The sequence below is a fragment of the Rhinopithecus roxellana genome, chromosome 15 (genome assembly GCF_007565055.1).
Source record: "Rhinopithecus roxellana isolate Shanxi Qingling chromosome 15, ASM756505v1, whole genome shotgun sequence".
In the NCBI taxonomy this organism is placed as follows: domain Eukaryota; kingdom Metazoa; phylum Chordata; class Mammalia; order Primates; family Cercopithecidae; genus Rhinopithecus; species Rhinopithecus roxellana.
In genome coordinates this window covers 27,607,916-27,633,363 of record NC_044563.1, presented here as the reverse complement: position 1 = coordinate 27,633,363, position 25,448 = coordinate 27,607,916, and the positions used below count along the sequence as shown (strand labels likewise).

Sequence of the window (25,448 nt, the reverse complement as noted above, 5' to 3'; positions counted from 1 at the left end):
TTGCCACAGGGCTAACTGGTGATGTAATTATTTAAGCAAAAGTCCCTCTTATACACAAGTTTCCAGAGCCAGCAAAACATAATTATCTCAAATATACCATGGTCAAAGTACTAATTGTATGAAAAGATGTCACTAAGTGAATACCCTAAAACTTAAGGGGAGAGACACTCTTTTACATATTTGTACATTTATATATAATTCTACCCATCTCGATTATGGCTTCTCAGCTCCAGTAATGAAAAGGCACTGTAAGAAATGAGACCGCTGGAGTTAATTATGTTCAAACACCAGCACCAGCACCATCTGACTCTGCCTTATAGCCTTGGGGGTTCCAGCATTGCTAGTGCATAATGTCACAGTTGGTCATAATGATGACCCTGGTGCATCAAGAAAAGGGTATGCTTTGTTTAGGAAAACATTTTAAGGGGACAAAGACGTATATGACATTTAGATTCCTATGCGAAGAGGTTGAAGTGAAGAAGTTCTGGAGTTTACACACAATTTTTCATTGTTTGTGTCCGATCCTGAGCTTAGAAACTTTGAGAATCAATGAGATAATATGACCCTGTGAGGTAAATTTTCCCCCCATTTTCAGAGGAGTGTTAGGAATGGAAAACCTATCAAGTACCAGGAAGACCACTGATTCCAGGTCCCTTTCATACTAGTGTTTTTTCCCACTACAGTTATGTTTGGTTATATCTATTGGAAAACAGCTTCTCAAGCTTACCTCTTTATGAGGCCCTCACGCAGCCCAGTGCCTTTTGATGTTACTGATTCTAGAGATGTTCTGATAAAAGGTTTTTAAATGCCAATATTGAAATAACTAGGGTCGACAACGAAAACTCCATTAGATCAGTTTTATTCCTTGATCAACTTTATTTCTCATTTGGAGTGCTCCCATTTTCTTCCATTTTCATTTTGTTTTCACCGAAATTTTCAACAAAATATTCCATTTAGATTTAACCAAGTCATATTTTATTAATTATAGCTCTGCCTTCTGAATTGTCTTTGGTGGCTATTACTTCTACCATAGCTATTTCTCCTGTGTTAAATTTTGCAGATCTAGATTTCGTCAAAGATTTTTGTATCACTCTGATCCCTAAAGAGTTTTGTGTGCTGTGGTAGCCATGGTCAGTTTTCATTTATGATATTTCTACCGGTAATATACGACAAAAGCCCTATTTATTTACAAATGTACAGCTTTGTCAGCATGAATAAAGCATCCACCTCTCCTTTACTACCTTTATCCCCATTCCCGAGAGTGACCCTAAGATCCTATATAAAATGCCTATCAGCATATTTACTGAGATGATTTTTTCGCCACAAAAAACTTAAGGGAGAGACTTTTAATAATCTATCCCTTGTACTTTACGCAGACCCTACCGTACACTAGAGGCTTCGAAGAGGTCAAAAATTCACACGTGTAGACAAATTATGTCCCTTAACATGCCAGGCAAACGAAGTGCTACCAAACACGCAAAGACTGCCCTAAAAGTGCGTTCTGGAATACACCTGTAAACTTGGATCTAGTTCGCTCCCCTCTCCTCAAAATATATCGGCTTGTGCTGAAAGAAATCAGACCGATGCTCATAATTCTGACTCCTTATATAGGGGGTAGTTTTGGTTTCTGCTACTTTCCCTGATTCAGTGACAGGTAACATATTTCATATACCAAATGAACTGCAACACCACAGCAAACAAGCGACAGGCCCTCAAAGTTGTCGGTAGGGAGCCAGGACCCCGCCCGTGGCGTGGGGAGGTACCGTGCTAAACAAGCTTGCAAACAGCAGGCACCTTCCTGCTACAGAGGAGGAAAGGCTGGCCAGGAGCGGCCGGGGGAAGAGGAAGTCAAGCTCTGCAGGCCCAGACAAAGCCCTCCCGGCCTCCACGCGTCGCCATGGCAACACAGGGTCTGTGCGGGCCGGGATTGGCCGGTCTGGCGCACGCAGTGCCTGCTGGGAAAGCGCGTCCCCGCCGGGGCTCCGCCAGTTTGAACTTGGCGGGCCAGATGTGGGCGGCGGGGCGCTGGGGGCCTACTTCACCTTCCTACGCCGGTTTCACGGCTGACTGCAGACCCAGGTCACGGCCCTCGTCGGGCTCCTTCTCCGTCCCTATGACGGGCGCTCGTGGGCAGGGGTTGGAGGTGGTGGGCTCGCCGTCGCCGCCGCTGCCGCTGAGCTGCAGCAATTCCACCAGGTCACTGTTGTCTCCCCTTGGCCACCAGAGCTTCCAGTTTGACGAGGATGACGGTGACCGGGAGGATGAGGAAGACGTGGGTGAAGATGCCCATGATTCAGAGGCCAAAGTGACGAGCCTGAGAGGAATGGAGTTACAGGCGTGCGCCAGGTAAACCCGAGACTGCCCGGCCGATTCAGCCTTTTTCAAGATTCCTTAGACCCTTTTAAGTACCCCCTTCTAACACCCTCCTGCCCTCCGACCCAAAGGCAGAGCAGGCACTTGCAGACTGAGGTGCCGTGTTTTTTGGGGTTTTTTTGCACATAAAGAGTTCTGTGCAAATTCTTGCAAATGACGGTAGATTTCCTACGGCTCTTAATCCTTTTTTCCTGAGATATGATTGCTGCAGTCTCACTTCCCAGAAAAACTCACATAGTCTCAAACACACAAAACTTTGCTACCATTTCAGGCGTTCTATGAATCCTTAAAAGCCAGATTGTGAACTCCAGAACTCTTATCCCAAACCTGAACACCAGAACTTGGTTTACTGCACCTTAGTAGTACCTGTGGTTGGTTATTCTGAAAACATACTGATGGCTAGTGAAGTAGGTTGTAGTAAACAGGTCACTTTTTATAACACAGAGTGCTGAAGCACAGAGATTAGCAATGTCAACCTCAGCATGTGGCGACATGGTTAGATAGGATCTGAGTACGCACAGAAGAATGGATGTCATTGTATCAAAGAATGTTAGGACCAATGGGGTTATTAAAAATATCTTAATTTGTTTATTTCTGCTGTTATTCACTCAGCAAACATTGTGTGCCACATATTAGTCTAGGTACTGGAAACCATAAACAAGATACTGGTCTCTACTCTCATGGAATTGAATCCTAAATCAGTCCACTTATTTTGCAGATAATAAAACCATGGCTCAGAATGCAAAAAGTGACTCAAAGGCGTGCCCCTAGTTATTAGCAGACCTGGGTCTACTATGAAGATAGACCGATCATGTTCTCTTTCCTAAACTGCATGCCTAGTACTGGGTATATAGAAATGGAGCAAAGGGCCTATCCCTGTAGAAATATTTCTGAGACGGGCCCAGTAATGCAGCTCCATTCTGGGATAGACTTACTGCGTTTTCTTCGGAAATCATTTACAAGTTTCTGGTTGTCAGGCTGTGTAAGGCACAGTACAGGAGGTCTGAGAAATACAGACCAGAGAACCCATGCTTTATGTGTAAATAGCAAGATACCCACTTCAGTATAGGGTGTTCATATCTAGCATGAGTGAATGGAATATGGAACCCGAAGGAAGTAACCCATATACATGGTTACAGGAGTGAATTAGTTACAGATGAAAAGTGAAAGTAAGTACATTGGTGGGAATGGAGATCAGAAAGAGTAACCAAGCAAGCCACTCATCCAGGCTGGTTGTAGCAACAAGAAACAGGCCTGCTCTGATCAACCTGATAGTAAAATTTAATGGTGAAGTTAGGGTTTCAGTAATCTGTTTTCATCTGGGCCTTTGTAGGTATTCTTCAGGACTGAATTGGTCTCAAAGGTATTTAAAGTAAATTTGAAGGCTTTGGGAAATACTTTCTGAGCATAATCAACTGGACTAAGCAATCTGGACACAAGTTAGTGACCTGCAGAATAAATGACCATCAGAACTATCGCTCAGCTACTGAAACCTTGCATTAGTTTCCAAGAGCCACAGCCCTGACTAAATGGAGCCTGCCGGGGGAGGAGGCAGACGTATGTATGTCTCACTTATGCAAAGCCAGAATCAACTGGTAGCACCATAGGGCTAAGGCTGCCTTCCTTATCACATTTCAGTCCCTATGAATCAAAGGAGTAGCTGGGACGTGGGTTTGAAAAGAGAATGCTGAAGTTATCAAGCATTGTGTGTGGCAGGTATCAGACACTTATTAGGTGCTCAATAAATGTGCTGACTGCATACCTATTTCCCACTTCCTAAAGAACAGATACATGCAGTGATTATTGTCAAATGCTTTAGAAACTTAGCACTTCCTTTCAGGAAAGGTAGGTGTTTAGAAAATTTCCTCATTCCTCCTCCTTACTATGCTGACCTCTGTTTGGTGCCCTGGACAGCTTGGGGGTGACAGGATGAAGACAGCAGGCAACCTAGTCATAGCCCTTTCATTATTCTGGGCTGCGAGTATTCTGTGGAGCAGACAGCAACCTAGAGCTGTGTGGGATTTTATGCCTTTTCTCCATGCCTCACCTGTCACACTGATCTAACTGGCAAAATGAATCGGGTAAGGCTTCTTTGAGCTAGACTCAGGTATCAGCTGCACATAATGGATATTACCTCAAGGTATTTTTGGTATAAATAGTGCCATGTTTAGAAGATGCATTGACTTTCAAGGGTATTGGTCAGAACTGAGATTAAGCTCAAAGTTAGCTTCAGAGAAGATAATGAGAAGCGTTTTCCTGGAATATTTTATAATGTGCTCTGGGCTTGCTGTTTGTCTATTCAGCTTTATCCTGGTTTTTCTACTACCATCCATTAGGAAAACCATGCTGTAATAAATATCTTGTTCACAAATAGCCGCTTGTCAAGCCATTCTTGATTATAAGTAAAGCTGTAGTGTGTGCACCACGCAGTTTGAACACATTTGTTATAAATATTAAGGCAGAAAATTTAACATTTAAAGTGTCATTTCTTAAAAGAAAAACCCACTGATCTGATTGTCTTTCAACAAATGTTTCCTAGGACTCTACTATATTCTAGACCATAAGCCAGGCTCTTGAAATAAAAAAAAAAAATGAGTTAAGATATGTTTTCTTTAAGGAACTCATGGCCTGTAGCAGAGATGAACAAGTGACAGGAAGCCCAAGAGTTTTACTGGCAGTGCTGGAGTTGAATTTGGAGTTTGTCATAGTAATAATAGTAAATGACTTACTAAGTGCTTACTGAGTGCCTGGAACTATATTAAGTGCTTTAGCATGGATAGTTTCATGCAATACTACCTGTAAGGGAGCCAGCCACAACTGTCATCTCCATTTTGTAGACAAGAAAACAGAAGCTTAAAGAAGTTTTTTTTTTAAATGTACGTAGCTAGGAGGAAGCAGATAGGATTTCACCCCAGGCTATTTTACGCCCAAATCTAAGCTCTTAATCTGACCCTATGCGGAGGTGGAAGAAACGAATTTCAGATTTAGGTGAAAGTTACAGGGCATGGGGTGTGGCACATTCATCAACCTGCAGGAGTTCCTAGTAAGTGAAATGTAGAGTCTGGATCAGCTATTGGTGAAAGAAGAGGCTGGAAGTTAGGCAAAGGGCCGATTCATGGGTGTCAGGCTAAGGAATTTGGATTTTATCCTGTGGGTAAAGATGCCATTGAAGAACTTTAAGATGAGGAGTGATATGATAGAAGGATACATTTGAGGGATGAATCTGGCAAAAGGTGTGGATAATCGTTTGAAAGGGAGAAAGGGAGGCCAGTTTTGTCCGGATGGTGGTTGTAAGGTTGGAGGAAACAAGAATGGCTTTCAAAAATGGAAAGAGGAATGAACATGACTAGGTGATCATGTGGGTATGGGAGGTGGGCGGTCCAGATGTTGACAAGGAGCAGGTGGAGTCAGAGAGCTAGGGCTTCTGGCTTGAGTAACTGGCTGGAGGGTGATACCATTCACTGATGTAGGATTGTAAGAGGAGTACCTTTCTTGGTGGGAAGAGTGGTGGGTGGATGGTAGAGGATGATTAGATTTGTTTTCAACTGATTGATATTTAAGTTCAAGATGAAGATCTGGCCTGGAATTCTTGATTTAGGCATCATCATGTAGTGATAGTTGAAACTACACTACAGTGGGGGCAGATGGGTTCCTTCTGCAAGACTGAGAAGGAAAGACGTATGTAAGAAATAACATATCAACAGTGTCTCTTTCCCACTAGAATACAAATTCCATAAAGGCATGAATGAATTAAGAAATAATAGTAGCAGAAAATAATGAGTAAGCTGAATCTATGAAGTAGAAAAGTTGTGCAAAGCAGTGGGTGAAGCAATTGGTTGCTAGAAGCAGGAATGTGAAAGAGACAAAGAACTGAGTCTATAAAACTAGTCTTTAGAGCTACCTTATGTCCTGAACAACCTTGCTTTCTATGGCTTGATGGTTAAGCTTTTTCTAAGTTTCATGAGGTTTGTGGATCTGGCCAAGTCCTTGTGTTCTTTATTTATGTATGTACTTATTTCCCTGCCCCTCTTCTCTTTACCCTGAATTGTTATTTTTCCTTATACCCAGAAGAGACAGACTGACAGAGGTGTATGGTGGAGATGGAGACTATGGTAGGAGGTAACCAGACTGGAGAGTCATATACACCCTATCTAAGGATTGGCAAAAGGGAGTCAACCATAATGTTAAAGAATGTTTTGTGGCTTCTTATTTCAAAACAATTTCAAACTTATAAAAAAAGTGAAATGATATAAAGAACTTTCATTTACCCTTCACCCACAGTCCCTAATTGTTAACATGTTTTCTTTATCATTTTCTTTGTGTGTACTACATAATCTTTTTTTCCTAAACTACTTAAGGGAGGGAAAAGGAAGAGCCGGCTTCAGGATCTGCTTAGGATTATATGTTGTGATGAGTAATTAGTTATCCAGGTAAGATTTTTAGAAATAAAAAAGTGTTGGCATTGAGGCAAATGGATAGGGTGTGGATTTTCCCAGTGGGGTTTTAAATAATGTGGTTTTAGAAGATGAAGGAATTCAAAGGCAGTTTGTTGGATAAACTAATTCAAATATTAGAATTTCTTTTCATGATTTCTTAAATGTATGCTTGTGTATAATTCATGTATGTTTGTAAAAATCACAATATTGTAAATGCAGTATTAAATTTTGCTTTTACTGTACAGTTAAGTGATTTGGACTAGGAAGCAAAAGAGGTTCTTGCACAAGTACTATAGTAGCCTCTCTTTTGTAGCACCGAGGTTGAATCAGAAGATAACCAAGAACAACAGAAACAGGTGTGCTTGCCAGAAAGCCGCCTGACACCATGGGAGGTGTGGTTTATTGGCAAAGAAAAAGAAGAACGTGACCGGCTGCAACAGAAAGCTCTAGAGGTAAAACTAGACAGTGTTCTTTTTCTTTAATCTGTGAGCTCACAAAGTAGAGCTGCAGTTGTAAATTAAAATGTTAATGTTATTATTCCTGAAGCAAAGTCTTTGCATGTATGTTAGTTTACTATATCAAATTTAATAACTAAGTTATAATATAATAATAGAAATATATTCATTGTTAGAGCGTTTGGAAAATACAGCTAAGCATAATTAAGAAAATTAAAATCTCCTCTAATTTCACTGTCTGAAGATAATCATTGTTAGTATTATGACATAGCTTTCCAGATTTTCTATGTAAATTATTTTGAAATAAATATGTACAAATGTATATATATGTTGTATGTCTACATACACTGGAGCATCAACATATGTACATTTAACTAAGGTAAATTCAGCTGTATATACTCAGTAAAATTTTTAACTTTACCGAAACAAAATAGAGGCAGGAATCTACCTGCCCCTCCCCGCCCACCCCATCCTACCGTGTGTCACTCAGTGAGCATGTGCCCTGTGTGCTGGGCGATGGGAAACTGCTTCCTAGTCTTTCAGGGTGTTTCAGTTTCTCTGTGCCTCCCTCACTTATGGACATTTCCATGCTTGAGTCTCTTTTGAACTTTTACTATATGAACTCAAAAAACAAATAGTTTTAGATGCATTTTCACATCTCTTCTTTAATGAGAATATTCACATTTTTTTTGAACTCTTACTGTTTCAGAACATGGCAACCAAATAGATTTGGATAAATTGGCATCCCCTAAACTCACTATCCAGACTCACTGTCTGAATTCTTCCTATCCAAACACTGAAGCCAAATAGATTTGAATAACAAGGGACACTTCTTGTTTTTAATGAAACAGGATAAAATTCTTTTTCTCTATCACTAAACATTTTTATAACATTTTAAAATGGCTCTCTAATATTATTAAAATATATTTAAAATGTATTACATATTTGTTAAAATATAGTTAACTGGTTCACTCTTGTTGGATATTTCAGTCTATTAGTAACTGTTGCTAAAAAAAGTCCTGGGAATTGGCCGGGCACGGTGGCTCACACCTGTACTCCCAGCACTTTGGGAGGCCAAGGCAGGTGGATCACCTGAGGTTGGGAGTTTGAGACCAGCCTGACCAACATGGAGAAACCATCTCTACTAAAAATACAAAATTATCTGGGCATGGTGGTACATGCCTGTAATCCCAGCTACTCGGGAGGCTGAGGAAGGAGAATCGCTTGAACCCAGGAGGCAGAAGTTGCGGTGAGCCGAGATCACACCATTGCACTCCAGCCTGGACAACAAGAGTGAAACTCTGTCTTAAAAAAAAAAAACCACACACACACACAAAATCATGGGAACAAAAGCTTCATGATCTTCCTTAGAATAACTTTTCTGTTAGTTTTGAAACCAGTTATTATTTGATAAGTTTCTAACCAGGCAGGCAGTCACATGTTTCAGAGGCTTGGCATAATTCAAACGATTATGAAAACTAGTACTACTATTTTCCTATTGTATGGTACTTTGTATTCTAGATTACAAATTTATTCCTGGAAAAGTGCACTGTGAGAGTGGCACTTATTTCCTCTTGGCAGTGCACAGGGCTTGAGAAAGACCTTACGGTTGATGTCAGGCAAGAATAATAAAAACCCTGGTTCTTTTTATTTGCTGGGTGTAAGCAAGTTATTTAAACTTTTATGTATCCATTTTCTCATCTGTTTAAGAGGAATAAAATAATACCTGTGTCACAGGGGTTTTGTGAGGATTAAGTGTAACAAAGTATAAAGATGCCTGGCTTTGTTTTTATTTGTATTGTTATTTATATCATTACTATTCATAGCCTTCTTAAAGCTTTTTCATTTATTTTCAGAATTAGGGTGTATTTTTGAATTCCCAGACTTACTTCTCTTACTTCAATGACTAATTCTATTATTTAGTTAGTAGCTTTTAAGAATATTGGTTCACAGTGAGCACTCTATTTTTTTGTTATAAAAACATGTACCTACATATATATCTGTATATGTGTATTTATACTTATATATGTGAAATAGCATCTTAATTTTGTGTAAAACCTGGTGTTCTTTTTTCAAAAGGCTGGTCATAATTCATTAAATTAGTTTTAAACTTACAATTTGGAAAATACTGATCCGGTGAGTTAATGGTAGAACAAAGTTCAATTTCTGGTATTGGGCTTTATCTGTAGTCTCACAAGAAGTTACTTGCTTTATTAAGAAAAGGCGGGTCACTTCAAGTCATTTTTAGTCAGTTTACAGAGAAAAGTTAATCAAATTTCAGAGATAGTAAGAGAGCCTGGGCTTGGTAGTCACACAGAACAAGGCTGAAATTTTAGCCTTGCCATTCTAATTCTGTGACATTAATTAACTTCTCTGAGCCTCAGTGTCTTCATCTATAAGCCAAATGTTAGAGAGGCAATAGTGGAGTAGTTAAAAGTGTAAATTCTGGGTTTTGTTTTGTTTTTTTGAGACGGGGTCTCGCTCTGTCACCCATGCTGGTATATAGTGGCGCGATCACAGCTCACTGCAGCTTTGACCTCCCCTCCTCTTCCACCTCAGCTTCCTGAGTAGCTGGGACTGTAGGCACACACTACCATGCCTGGCTAATTTTTGTTTTTGTTGTTGTTTTTTAGAGAGGGGGGTTTTGCCATGTTGCCCAGGCTGGCCTCCAACTCCTGGGCTCTAGCGACACCTCCTAAAGTGCTGGGGTTACAGGTGTGAGCCATGGTGCCTGGTTTAAAAGCGTAAATTCTTGAGCCATACTTCCTGCATTCAAAATTTGGACTTTGAGCAAATCCTTAACCTTTCTGTGTCTCAATTTCCTTATCAGTGAAAGGGGGAGAATAATATTTACTTCATAGTGTTGTTACGAGGACTAAATGAACATTAGGATATGGGCTAATATGTACAAAGCACTCGATAAAGTTATTATATGTGAAAGGATATCATAATAACTGCTATGAAGATTTGTTTTGAGAAAAGATTAAAATAATAAATATAAACCCTACCACAATGATAAGCATGTAGCAGGGTATAATTATTTGTAATTTGATTGAAAGATTAAAACCTTTTTATGTATTTAGTAGTTTGACATTTCTTATGGCTACTTCATTACTTAACTCTGAAGTGATTCCATTTTAGCATGACTCTTACGTATCAGTTATGCCAGGGATATCCTAACGTATAGGCCAGCTACTCAGCTTGCTGTAAACTCATGTTGAGCTTTTGTGTTATTCACATTCTTTCGCTGCCTTTTCCTTTATTTTGTTTTTATCTCATGTTTTCCTTATTTTTCTGTCTTTATTTACTGTGTTCCCTAATTTGTTTATAAACCATATCAAATTTTTAACCATAAAGAATAGTCATCTCAGATCCCTATTAAAACTAAAAAGCATGAAAGGCAGAAAAGTAATTTTGCCAAGGCTTCATTCGTGGCAGAACTGGGACTGGCACCTAATTCTTTGACTTCCATTTAAATGCTTTTCCCATAATATCAAGATGTATTTTAGAAATAATGAGTCAGACTTAGTATTTATTTTTTAATGAACTCTGGTTTTCTAATTTTCTTCCTTTAAGATTTAAGAGAACATTTATAGGATAGTTTAATCATTAAAAAGATCATCCACACTCATAAATTTGATTTGAGCATCAGACATTTAGGTTTGTTTCAGACATCTCTGTGGGATTCAGGTTAAGAAATTATTTTAATTCATAAAAATTACCCATTACAGAATGTTACACATTTGTAACTTTTGTTGAGATGATAAATATGAGATGATAACTTTTGTTGAGATGATAAACATTGAATCAGTTATCAAGCATTATGAAAAACTAGTATATTGGTTTTGTAGGTCATTTAATTTTTGTTTACTTTTTAATTATTATAAATAATCCTTTAGCCAACTGCCCCAAGTTCTCTACAGTCTTTGGCTGATTCTAATTTTTAATATTTGCTTTAACATATTATTATAATCAGTTGTAAATTATAAAAATTACCTAGTTTGTGAATAGTCCTGGTGCCTTCTTTTTTCTTTTTTTAAATCATCTTGCCTTTCCCCATTTTATTCATCCGTCCTTAATGAAGGAATAGGGTAGGATATAGAGCTGTTGGAGAAACTCAAAACTGTCAGTGTTTCTAATATTACCTTCAGTGGTAAAAAATTATTTGAAAGTAGGCAAAACCTATTGAAATACAAATACATGTTTAAGATCTTCTTTGGATTTTGGTTTTCCGTAATCAAGTGTTATATTCCATGGGAAAATATTAATAGCTATCTCTAATCCTGTTGCAATTCAGTGGTATACCAGAAGTCCGTGTAGGGGCCTTTTGAAGGAAGACTCCAGTTGTGTCTAGAAGGAGATTGGCCTTTGTGGTAAACATGGAGTCATTCAGGGTGGGAAATTCTAAGTAGGGCCAGCCTTGGAAGGGAGGGTTCTGTCTCAAAATATGATGTATATTCTGGTTTGGCAAATTACTTGAACAGACATCCTGAGATTCGAACACTGTTTGGGTTATTGGTAGCATTTTCTAGGTACATTTTGACCCTTTTTCTTTAACCTCTCAATCAACTTTAACTAAAATTTGTTAACCATCAAATAGGAGTCAGAGTTTATTTTTTTCTGATTTTTTAGTTTAGTTAAATGAAGAATCTTAAAAAGGCACATAAATATATAGTAAATCATGTCTTTATACATTTAAATAATTACTTTTCTTGAAAATAAAATTTAGGACTATTTTGGAAAAGTTTTGATATATAGTTGTCAGGTCTATATCTAGCCAATTAATTAATGTCTTTCATATTTATATATTTGTATATATACATATATAGACATACATATATACACACATATTTGTGTGTGTACATGTATATATATATATATATGTATAATTTTTCCCCCTTTTGTTTCCTAAGTCCAAACCCTCTTCTCCTTTTCTTTTTTTTTTTTTTGAGATGGAGTCTCACTTTGTCATCCAGACTGGAGTACAGTGGCGTGATTTCGGCTCACAGAAACCTCTACCTCCCAGGTTCAAGCAATGCTCCTGCCTCAATCTCCCTAGTAGCTAGGATTACAGGTGCCTGCCACCACACCTGGCTAATTTTTGTATTTTTAGTAGAGACAGGGTTTTACCGTATTGCCCAGGCTGGTCTCGAACCCTTGACCTCAAGTGATCCACCTCTTCAGCCTCCCAAAATGCTGAGATACTGGCATGAGCCACTGTGCCTGGCCCAGAGGCCCAGACCTTCTTTTTCTTATAACCCAGATACTATGGCAAACTCAATCTTCCTCAGAATAGTTCTCCTCTCTTCAAATGCAATCTTCAGCCTTTATCATTAAGAGCTCTGAATTTTCCCTTTTGCCAGGTATTTTGGTTTCATAACATTCACTTTACTTTGCCTGTCTCAAAAGACCTTCCTCACCTAGCTGGTACCACACTTAAAGTTTCTGACCCCTCCCACCTCTCAATCTCTCTCCTTTTGAAGCCATCTTTTCACTATTCCTCATATGGTGCTCATTTCTTACTAGCCTAGTATACTAGGCTAGGGGGAAGGGAAGATGTTTCTCCTCATCTTCCCTTCCTTTCTCTGAACTTTTATAATATGCAATAACTCACAATGTAGCACTTACTTCTTTGGTGTATAGAGAATCACATTAGATCAGAGACTTCTGGGATTTCATCTTTATAGTCAGTTCTTGCTAAGTTCATAGTAGCTGTACCATAAAAGTATACTGAGTAAGTAATCAAAGAACAATAGTTGCTGAAGTGATGAAAAATCCTTAAAACAAAGATGCATATTTGCTTTTAGGGGTATAGTGTTTAAAAGTTGGAAGATTTCCTGAGTGAGGGCAGCTATCTTCTATGCAGCAGAATTTTAGGATGAGAGGTTATGGAAGACAGATTTCCTGTGACCAGTTGTTTAAAATGCAAAAGAGATGTTCTTGGTGTCAAGTTTTATCTTCATTTAAGACACTGGAATTAGTCTGAGGGTTGGAAAATTGTCTTTCCCACTACCACCCATGCCCAGGTAGGTAGGTCTTTGGGAAACAGGGACCTGGGGAGGAGAGTGGAGACCAATAGAAGATACGTAAGGTATCTGACTATTAGTATCTAAAGACAGAGAAGAAAAATAACCAGTAATTATGGTTGTGGAGCCCTAGTGAAGTCTAGTTTGAACAGCATTCTCAACCAATGGAGTAATTTAACTGATGAGTGACAGAGTGGTGGCATTCAACTTGTAGTTTTATTTGGCCATACCTTTCACATTCTTTTTCCTGAGGAAATGCCCAAACGTGTAGATTCGAGTGACAGCAAGGCAGTTAAATAATCTGGGATATGAATGTGGTTTTGTTTTACACTTCAGCAGCTATAAAATCAGTGAAGAAAACTCTGGGTTCTTTTTTTCCCTAAGGAAAATTGAATGGTTTCTTTGTATTTCTTTTGTGTAACTCTGAATTAAATTTTTAATATAGGGATTATTTAATTCCTATGCTTTATCTTCATCAGAAATCCAGAAGCTTCTTATAACTAAAAAAAAAAAAAAAAGTTACAATTCTCTTGAGCTTCTGCCAGTAGCTTAGAGTGATGCCAAAATTTATGTGTGGGAAAGTTGATTTCAATGAGGGTAATTTAGCTGAAGTTTAGTCTAGGAAACTAGTGTTTTGCTGCCAAGCAATTATTTGCACATTTCTAAAAAATGACTTACACTTTTACCAATGCTTTTTTTCATCATAAACTGGTTACTTAAGTAAGTTATTGCCACTAGTGGCATATGCTGTATAAGGGAGACTATATTCTTGTTTAATTTGGTTAATAACCTCAGACTTTTAAAATAACATTATTTGGGTACTTCTATTAAATGTTGCCTTTTATCTAAATAAAATCCACAGGAATTAAATCAACAACTAGAAAAAAGAAAAGAAATGGAAGAACGTGAAAAAAGAAAGATAATTGCTGAAGAAAAGCACAAAGAATGGGTTCAGAAAAAGAATGAGGAGGTAAGGAGGGAAAAATGCATACACACGTTGATATCTCTTTTGCAAAATCTTCTATTACACTTCATTACCTAGGTTTAAAAAAATATTTCTCTTAGAGTCTTTCTTCTCTGGCTTCTTTTATTTTTCTATCCTGGTAGACATTTATCAAGTCTCTGTCTTCTGACCTTTACCCTCTACTTTTCTCCTTTTTCCCTCCTGTGGCTTGCACTAATATTTGCCTGCAGGCAGTCACCAAGTCTGTATCTCTAGGCCTGACCTTCTGAATCCTTATAGCAAGTGCCTCCAAGTCTGCAAATCTAAAACAACTCATTTTGCCCATTCCTCCTTCATAAAACCATTCTGCCATTTCTCTGTTTCATTCAGCTGTCTTCTCGGTCACCAAGGCTTAATTAGAATTCTTCTGTTGTTCCTAATTGTCTCTTCCTTTTCTTTACAATTACTACTTCCCTGTTTGTGATCTCTTTCCATTACATCTTTCAATTTATTGTTTACGTCTTATACTGGATTGTAAGCTACATAAGGGCAGGGATTTTTGCCTCTTTTGTTCAGTTTGCCAGGAGCTAGATGAGTACCTGCACATAATAAATGTACAAAAATAGTTGAGTGAAGATGTTCATTGAATGGATGCATTTTTTCCTTTTAATATATTCTTGTATGGATCACACACATTAGAAATTCTAAAAATACTTATTCTGTGGCCAATTTGTCTTCTGTTGTGATTTTTACATATTTAGAATGGTATTGCTTTTATTATTATAATCCAATCTTACAGATTTGGAAAAATGTTTAAATTGCAGAACAATATTTTAAATTTTAATTCTAACTTTTTATTGTTGATCTAATGCCCAGTGGTATTAATAAGAGTACTATGTAAATAATTTCAGTAAATTGAAGATAATATAACCTTCTTCATCCGAATATTACAAGAAGGAAATTGGTTAGATGTATGTGAGTGTTATAACCATATTTATTTAGAAGTCAATTACTTTGTTTTTTTAAAAAAAGTTTGCTTCATCTCATGATATAACACGAAAGAGATCTTTGTGAATAAATTCAAAAATCAAAATAAGTCTCTGTGACTGTTATAAAAGTTTGGGTAGTATCTTTTTGAAATTTGTAACTGTAAAACACAATTATTTTATACATGCAGAATAGTTTGCTCTTTCCTCTAAAAGTCCCTCTTATCTTCTTACTCCATTAAGCTAATTTTACCATGCCAGTCAAACCTAGTTGTTGTTTGTCTAAGAATGTAAGATACTGCTGGGAGACAATATATTCACTGTTTTAATTAGTGGCAGTAGACCTAATCCAATTATTGGAAGAAAAAAAAATTACTTCTTTTGGAGGGAAGTGGCTTGCCCTGACATGAATCACTAGTTATTGAAGGCAAAATTCCATAATGTTGAGAATTATTTAAAAATAAAACTGAGAAGTTATATTTACTTGTTCTGCAGAACTTTTGTTCATGTTAAGGAATAATTGATTATTCTAAATTTTTTTTTTCCTTGAGACCTATCAGATTTCTTCTTTCAGACACAGTTACATTTACCTCTATTTGTAAAGACTGCTCTCCTGGTTCTTCTCTTCCTGTCTGGCATCTAGCTTTTTTCTCCTCTGTTTACATTTCATGGTGTGTGGTCCTCAGCTGCCTCTAGCTTCATTCACATTTTAGCTGTATCTGTGGCTGCTATTTTCTCTAAGTCATTTTCACTGTGTTCTATCAAAAAATCAGACAAAAAGAATTTATGCATTCATTAGCAAAGCTAGTTTCTTATAATATGACTGTAAATTCTTAAGTGCTTTTAAAATAAATGTTCTATCTCATCTGGTACTCCTAACATTTGTGTTACCGTGGTAATTTATTTTCTGGACGTGTTTATGACAGTGTTATCACATATTTTGTAAAAAGGGCCTTTACTTTTAATGTTTTAAAAAATTATTTAAAAATAAAATCGTTTTTAATTCTCAAAACACAACTGATTTTCTAATGTAAGACATTAATTCAGATCAACAAGGTGTATGATTGATAACACTGTTATCACATTATTCATGCTTTCAACAAATATTTACTCAGCTTTTACTATGTGGGAAGCACTATTGGATAAAGCAAAATAAAAATCCAGAAACTTAAAGTAGCCAATTGTTATATTAGTTTCCTTTTGTTGTGTGAAACAAAGGTTCTCTCAGTGCAGCGTCTTTAAAGAAGGAAGATTTATTGTTGTGCTCTGTGTGGTGTAGAACCAACATGCCAGAAAATCTGAAGCCATTTAGTGGCTGCTTCCTCTCTCAGTAGTAGTGACTACTCTGAGTGTCTGCTGTGTCCTCCTCTTGCTAACTAAAGGCATTCTGTTCACTCTTCTTTAGTTTAAATCCTACAGAAGTCTGTCTGATTTTTTTTTCAGAATTAATTCCATTGAGCTATAGTTTGCATATAATAAAATACAACTATTTAAAATTTGATGACTTTGGCAAATTTAGGTACTCATGTAACCAGCACCAGTAAAGATATAGAACATTTCTATCACCCCAGAAAGTTCCCTTGTGCCCCTTTGCATTCACCCCCACTCCCTGCCCCCAGCCAGCCTCAGCTCCAAGGAAACCGTTAATCTGCTTTCTGTACCTGTAGATTAGAGTTGCCTTTTCTATAATTTCATATAAATGGAATGATAGAATGTATACTCTTTTGTGTTGGTCTTTTGTTTTAAAACTTACCCTGCTATTTCATGTCTTATTCCTTTTTATTGCTGACTATAGTATTCTATGAAATACATTTCATAGAGTATGTTTATCTGTTCACTAGTTGATGGACAATTGAGTTTTCAGTTTGGGATATTATGAATAAAATTCTGTGACCACTCATGTACAAGTCTTTTTGTGTACACTTGTTTTCATTTCTCTTGGGTGAATGCCACCCAAGAGAATGCCACCCAAATAACTGGGCTATGTGATAATTATGTGTTTAACTTACAAGAAATTGCCAAACATTTGTTTAAAGTACTTGTACCATTTTACATCTCCACTACTGTTCTAAGAAAGTTCCAATTATTCCACATCTTTGGCAAATTTGGTATGGCCAATCTTTTTCATTTTAAGCCCTTCTAGTGAGTGTGGAGTGGTATGCCATTGTTTTAATTTTCATTGCCCTGAGATCTAATGATGTTTAGCATATTTTCATAAGTTTATTATATTAGTCTTCTAGAGCTTTCATGACAAAATACCACAAATTGGGTGGTTTAAACAACAGAAATATATCTTTACTCACAGTTCTGGAGACTGGAAATCAAGATAAAGGCGTCTGCAGGTTTGGGTTTTCCTGAGGCCTCTCTCCACGGCTGTCTTTTTATGTCCCCACAGTGCTTTCTCTGTGCACACATATCCCTGGTGTCTCTTCTTCTTCTGGTAAGGACACCAGTCCTGTTGGATTAGGGTCCTACCCTTATGACCTCATTTAAACTTGATTACCTCTTTAAAGGTCCTATCTCCAAATACAGTCACATTGGGGATTAGGGATTTAACGTAGGAATTTGGGAGAGGGGCAGGAATACAATTCAGTCCATAACACATATTGACCATTTCTACATCTCTTGTTGTTGACTTGTTTTGTGTTGTGTTGATTTAAGTCATTTGCCCATTTTTTGAAGGGGTTGTATGACTTATATGAGAATTCTTTGTGTATTCAGACTATAAGTCCCTTTCCAGATATATGTGATGCAAATATTTCTTCCCATTTAATCCTTCCTTCCCTTCCTTCCTTCCTTCCTTCCTTCCTTCCTTCCTTCCTTCCTTCCTTCCATCCATGTTCCCTCCCCTCCCTCCCCTGCACTTCCCTCCCCTCCCGTCCCCTTCCCCTCTCTTCTCTCTCTCTCTTTTTTTTTTTTTTTTTTTGAGTCGGAGTCTCACTCTGGTTTCCCAGACTGGCGTACAGTGGCATGGTCTTGGCGCACTGCGCCTCTGCCTCCCAGGCGCAAGTGATTCTGGAGCCTCAGCCTCCTGAGTAGCTGGGATTGATTATAGGAGTGCACCACCACACCTGGCTAATTTTTGTATTTTTAGTAGAGATGAGTTTTGCCATGTTGGGCAGGCTGGTCATGAACTCCCCATTTAATTTTTCTTAGTGGTATTTTTTTTTTTTCCACTAACAAGAAGCAGCACTGATTAATGGTATTTTTTAAAGAGCAGTTTTAAATTTTGATGAATTTCCGTATTTCAGTTTTTAAAATAGTTGGTGGTTTTTGCGTTCTATTTAAGAAATGTTTGCCCACCACAGGAGGGTAAAAATACTCTCCATTGGCCGGGCGCGGTGGCTCACGCCTGTAATCCCAGCACTTTGGGAGGCCGAGACGGGCGAATCAAGGTCAGGAGATCAAGACCATCCTGGCTAACAAGGTGAAACCCCGTCTCTACTAAAAAATACAAAAAACTAGCCGGGCGAGGTGGCGGGCGCCTGTAGTCCCAGCTACTCGGGAGGCTGAGGCAGGAGAACGGCGTGAACCCGGGAGGCGGAGCTTGCAATGAGCTGAGGTCCGGCCACTGCACTCCAGCCTGGGCCACAGAGCGAGACTCCGTCTCAAAAAAAAAAAAAAATACTCTCCACTGTTTCCTTCCAGAAGCTTTATAGCTTTAGCTTTACCTGTATGTCTATTTCAGTTTAATTTTAATGTATAGTGTGCATTAAACATCAAGATTCGTTTGTTTGCATGTGGATATCCAATTGTCCTAACAATATTGACAAGATAATCTTTTCCCTATTAAAGTACTTTGGCACCTTTGTCTAAAATCAGTTGACCATATATTTATAGGTCTGGATTCTGTTCTATTCTATTGATTTATATCCTGTGCAGTACCACACTAACTTGTTACTATAGTTTTATAGTTCTGATTTTATTATTGTTGAAATCAGTGTACATCCTCCAGGTCTTTAATTCTTTTTCAAACTTGTTTTAGTTGCCCTGCATCTTTCCATATACAGTTTAGAATCAGCTTATCAATTTGCCTAATAATGCCTGTTCTAATAGTGCTTGGCACTATTGGGATTCTGCTAAATATAAATACATAGATCATTTTGGAGAAAATTGCTATCTTAATAATATCAAAGTTTAAATCTATAAACATGGGTTTTCTTTCTAGTTATTTATGTCTTCTTTAATTTCTCTCAGCAGTGTTTTTTAGTTTTCAATGTATAGCAGTATTATCTTTTGTTAATATATTTCTCAATATTTCATGTTTTTACTGATGAGGGCAGTTATCTTGCCTTGTTCCTGATATATAATATATATATTTTTATATATACATATATATAACATACATATGTGTATAACATGTATGTAACATGCATATGTTTATAACATGTATGTAACATACATGTTTATAACGTGTGTTTATAACTTTTTTTTTTCCAGCCACACTCATATAGAACGTTTCTGATATTACCTTGTAATTTCCGTGCCTGGTTTTGATATCAGAATAATGCTGGACTCTTAAAATGAGCTTTGATGTGTTTATTTTTTCTCTGTATTCTAAAATCATTTTTTTAGGGTTTGATACTATTAAGATATGCCACAATAATATTTTATATGAAAATATGGAATATCTTTAACTGTGTAATAGAATCTACTAGTGAAGCTTTCAGTGACTGGAGTTTTTGTAGGAAAGTTTTTAATTTTGATTTGTTTTTGTAAGTAGAGGGTTATTCAAACACTACTTTTTCTCAAATTATTTTTGGGAAGTGACATATTTTAAGGAATTTTGACATTTCATTTAAAATGTTGAATTTATTGGCATAAAGTTGTTTTTAGGATTCTGCCATTTTGATTTCTGTATGATGTCTGTAGTGATCTGCCACTCACCATCTCTATGACCTTAGGCAAATTACTCTCCATGTGCCTTAGTTTCCTCCTTTGTAAAATGGGATAATAATAATATCTACCTCACATCATTATTGTAAGAATTAATTGAGAGTGTGTACAAATAAAGTACGTAGAATGGTAACAGGCATAGTTAGCACTCAATAAATGTCAGCTGCTATAATTAAAAACAATGTAAGAACTGGTTGATTCCTTGTAGGTAAAGTTGTGGAGGACAGTCATGAGTCACATGGAAATTAAGCAAGATATGCTCCAAGGTCCTTTTCAATTTGTAGATCTTCTGACAGTTTGAGGTAGTTAAAATCCAGTATTGTTCCAATGGCTATTGAGTTCTCAGCATGAAAAGATTCCGTTTCACAGCTATTGGCTGCCCAGCAAGAAGGAAATACAGCAGCTTTGATACAACTTGGGGGAATTACTTGAGGTTTTTTTTTTTTTTTTTTGAGATGGAGTCATGCTCTGTCTCCCAGGCTGGAGTTCAATGGCACGGTCTCGGCTAAGTGCAACCTCCGCCTCCTGGGTTCAAGCAATTCTCCTGTCTCAGCCTCCCAAGTAGCTGAGATTATAGGCGTGTGCCACCACGCCGAGCTAATTTTTTGTATTTTTAGTAGAGGTGGGGTTTCACCATGTTAGCCAGCCTGGGCTCGAACTCCTGACCTCAGGTGATCCACCTGCCTTGCCCTCCCAAAGTGCTGGGATTACAGGCATGAGCCACCGCGCCCGTCCTGAGCTTTGATTTTTAAGACTTGTCTTTTCCTGCACAGCCTTAGACATACCTTGTCTATAACTGATGTTTGTCGGTTGAGTCTTAATTGAGTTGCTTATATTAATGTATTCTATTCGCTGCTTTCAAGGGAAAAATTTCTTTTCTTGGTTCATAATTATTTGCCTGGGTGATATGTATGGCATTTATTTTGCATATACTTTTTATGCCTTGCAGATTTGTTTCCAAACCTTTGATAAAGAAGACTAGCTATGTCATTGGCTATTTAGAATTTAGCTGTGTTGGTAGATTATCTTTTAAATAAGGAGGAAAAAATATTGAGTTATAATCTGTGTCAAGGATCAATATTTTTTTTTTCTATAAAGAGCCAGTTAATGAATATTTTAAACTTTTGGGGTCATGCAATCTCTGTTGCAGCCATTCAGCTTTGCTATGATAGTGCAAAAGCAGCTGTAAACAATAAATATGTAAACAAATGAGTGTGGCCACATTCCTATAAAACTTCATTTACAAATACAGGTGGATGGTGGACCAGATGTGACTGGCAGTCCTTAGTTTGCCACCCTCTGGTCTATGGAAGGATTATATAGCCAGAGATTTGTCTGGATGTGCCCTTACATACAGTGTTTAATGAGCATTATTCATTTCTCCTCTCTTAATTCACTGATGGCAAAGATTTATGCAAATATTAATACTGACAAACTTTCCTGGAAATATGTGTGTGTGTGTGTATTTATATATATTTTGATTTTTATATATATATATATAAATTGTGTGTATATATATAGCCCTGTTTTAGAATGAGAGTAAATATCCATTAAAAAATACTAAGATTCAGACAGTCTAACAGATTGTAATTTTTATTCACTGTTATTTATTCAACAAATTTTGATTGAACACTGTATTAGTCTGTTTTCATGCTGCTGATAAAGACATACCTGAGACTGGGAAATTTACAAAAGAAAGAGGTTTAATTGGACTTACAGTTCCGTGTGGCTGGGGAAGCCTCATAATCATGGCAGAAGGCAAGGAGGAGCAAGTCATGTCTTACATGGATGGCAGCAGGCAAAGAGAGAGAGCTTGTGCGGGGAACTCCTTTTTTTAAAACCATCAGATCTTATGAGACTTATTCACCATCGTGAGAACAGAATGGGAAAGAATTGCCCCTATGATTCAGTTACCTCCCACCAGGTCCCTCAAAGATGATATTTGGGTGGAGACACAGCCAAACCATATCAAACACCTGCTGTTCACTCAGTACTGCCCCAGGCTCTGAGTGGACATTGGTGAGCAAGATCTTTGTCACTGACCTCATGAAACTGATAGCCCAGCAGGGAGACTGACATTGAACTGTTAATTGCAGGTATGTTATATATTTTTATAAACCATGTTGTGCCAGCTGTCATGATACCATGTCTATTTTAGTTTAGAAAATTGCTGGATGCAACAGTCTTTCCTTAGATGAGGATCATTACTGGTATTACAATTAACATTTATCTATTTTTATTTAAGAAAAGAAAAGAAAGAGAACAAAAAATTAGTAAAGAAATGGAGGAAAAAACAGCAAAGGAACTGGAGAAAGAATACTTGCAAGAAAAAGCAAAAGAAAAATATCAAGAATGGTTAAAGAAAAAAAATGCTGAAGAATGTGAGAGGAAGAAGAAAGAAAAGGTATTTTTATTAAAGTGTCCAGTTAGAATACATAACTTTGGTGTTCATGTGTGTCAACTACATCTTAGAAAAAGTATCTAATAGAAAATTGGCACTAGGTTAGCATAAAAGAAATGCATGAAGCTATCCCAGTATATCCTGTTATGCTGTGCTATGTTTAAGTTTCAAAAATGAATATGCATTTGTAGTTTTCTTAAGTTGAGAAATAGTAAGTCTGTTGATATTTTTTTAGTCAGGTTTAAAACTTGTTGCTGTTATTCCTTTTAAATATTTTTCAATGCACTTTATGGGAAGTCTTACTACCATTTTATAAATTACTATTCTTTGAAAACAGCAAATAGTTTTTTCTTTGTGGGTTTGATGTCTTATTGTTTTTCAGAGCTGGACACCTTAATGTATATCCCTGATCATGTTCAATATTCTACTCATATTATAAAAATATGATTCAGTATTATGGCCAGTAAGCCATTGGAGGTAGGAAGCTACTGGAGAAAAAAAAAAAATCAGTAGAATTTCAATGGAATGTATAGTTACAGAATATCCCTGGAAATATTTTGGTCTTGTCATTTTAAGGAAAAAGAAAAACAACAGCAAGCTGAATTACAGGAGAAAAAGGAAATAGCAGAAAAAAAGTTTCAGGAATGGTTAGAAAATGCGAAACATAAACCTCGTCCAGCTGCAAAGAGCTATGGTTATGCCAATGGAAAACTTACAGGTTGGTTTTTATGTTGTGTGGCTTACATAAATATGGTTTGCAGAAGCAAATATTATACTCCTTTTGACAGAAATAGAAATGTGTAAAAATTATTTTTCTTTCAAATTACTATTTTCTGGAAGATTATATTATAAATATACCATGTTCCTATGGAGATGCTACAAACGTACTGTCATTCTCCACATTTGTATTTCTTAGAAGCAATAGTTACAAAACTGCAAACTTCTGCTTTAAAGTAATGATTCCTAACATTAAGAAATAAATAATGTTCTCTTATATTTTTTCGATGATAAAGCCTTAATCAGGATATATTTTAAGGGGTCGTTTTGCCTCCTCTCTTTTTAACCCTTTCTAAGGCAGAGCTTCCCATGTCCTTGGCACATTCTTTGTGTTAGGTAGAATACTAGACAGCACATGAACCAGACACAAAACCGATTGGCCTTTAGTCTTGGTCTGATTATAAAGGGCAGTGCATGTTTTTCTTTGTGCTTCATGTTGGAAGCTCATACCTTGCTGACAGCTGCCTTCACTTGTTTAAGTGATTTATTATTAAAATACTCCCATTCTGTTTTGTTCACACAATAGAACATATTCCAGACTTTGTTTTGACCATCTTGGTGAAGTGAGTGTTGACATATCTATGCAAAGTGGGTTGCCAGTGTCTGAAAGACACATTCCTGCTGTCAGGATTAGGCCTCTCTCATATGTCACGAAGGTCATCTGTTTTAGCTATTGAGCATGACCTGCTCCTTTTTGTTTCTTGCTTGAAAAAAGAGTAATAAGCAGTGGCTTTAACCCAGTAATTGAGTAGTAAAGTTAAAAGTTTAGGTGGGAATACTAAACATGTTGACTAGAAGTTAATTACTAAAATAATGGGTTGTTTTATTAATTTTTGGCATTTTTAATGAGTTTAATTCTAACAAGCAGCATATTTGTCTGCAAATGTTATACTTACGTTTCTTTATTCTTTATGCTGATATCATTTTTATAAATTATAAAATAAAGGAATTTTTGTGCCAGTAGTGACTGAAGGATGTGGAGATGATTTGTAAAATGTTCTTCCTTCAAATGTGCTTATTAGATGTCAGACATCACAATACTTTAAACATTTCATATACATTAGCAAAAGAATGCTCCATAACTCATAACATAATTACAGTGATACTGTGAAATCTTATTGACACTGATTCGGAATTTCTGTGATTCTAAACAAGAATCTTGATTTACTATAACTTCATATGAAAAATAAATGTTTTTCTGTAAAATTCAGTATCTGACAAGAGGAAGCTAGTACACAATCAGTAGTTTCCCAGACTGAGTTAAGAAAATGAAAGTTTTGTTCAATTTAAGGATTATAAAATTAATTTCTTAGTAAAAATTTTATAGGAGTTTGCATTTACATAGGTTTTAACACTAATGTTATTTGGATTCTTAGAATTATTTATGTCTTAATTTTAACTGTAATATTTACTGTATTTGGAAAGTGTTACTTCTTTGAAAATATCAAGGAGTTTAAGTTTTAAATAAATCACATTGGCTTATTAGTGATAATTTGTCCACTTGACATTTTAACATTTTTCTAGAAGTTTTAAGTGGCTTCTTTGATGTCAAGAAGTTTTTCCTTGTTTTGATCTGATTTTTCAATAACTTTAGGTTTTTACAGTGGAAATTCCTATCCAGAACCAGCCTTTTATAATCCAATTCCATGGAAACCAATTCATATGCCACCTCCCAAAGAAGCTAAGGATCTCTCAGGAAGGAAGAGTAAAAGACCTGTGATAAGTCAGCCACACAAATCATCATCTCTGGTAATTCATAAAGCCAGAAGCAATCTTTGCCTTGGAACTCTGTGCAGAATACAAAGATAGCATATGTGGAAAATAATATGCTTTTATCTGGAGCTATTTAATTTAAAAGTCAGAAATTGTTTTTTACTGCTCAGTCAATAACTCAACACTTAATGTGATTATTGACGAATAGCAATTTTTGCACTTGTATATGGAGTCCTTAGAGTTGGGGAAGATATTTTCTGGATTTTGGTTTTTATAAACTTTTCAAGGTTGATCTTGTCATGTTGTTTTGCAGAATAAGTGGCTGAATATGTAAGAATTGTGTTTGTATTTAGCTTGTATTAAAAGTATATTGTAATACTAATAAAATTAACATTTTTTCTTGTATTGTTTTATACTCTGTTACTAGTTTACATTTATGAAC

General features: G+C 36.7%; 1 protein-coding gene across 1 annotated transcript; it reads left to right on the top strand.

The window, feature by feature from the left end:
- Positions 1 to 1,339: 1,339 nt before the first annotated feature.
- On the top strand, positions 1,340 to 25,411 carry CCDC34 (coiled-coil domain containing 34). Its single transcript, XM_010374527.2, has 6 exons — positions 1,340 to 2,346; positions 7,123 to 7,261; positions 14,153 to 14,260; positions 22,361 to 22,519; positions 23,093 to 23,234; positions 24,888 to 25,411. The coding sequence occupies exons 1-6, from the start codon at positions 1,898 to 1,900 to the stop codon at positions 25,100 to 25,102; spliced, it is 1,212 nt and encodes a 403-aa protein (XP_010372829.2). The 5' UTR covers positions 1,340 to 1,897; the 3' UTR covers positions 25,103 to 25,411.
- The last annotated feature ends 37 nt before the right edge of the window (positions 25,412 to 25,448 follow it).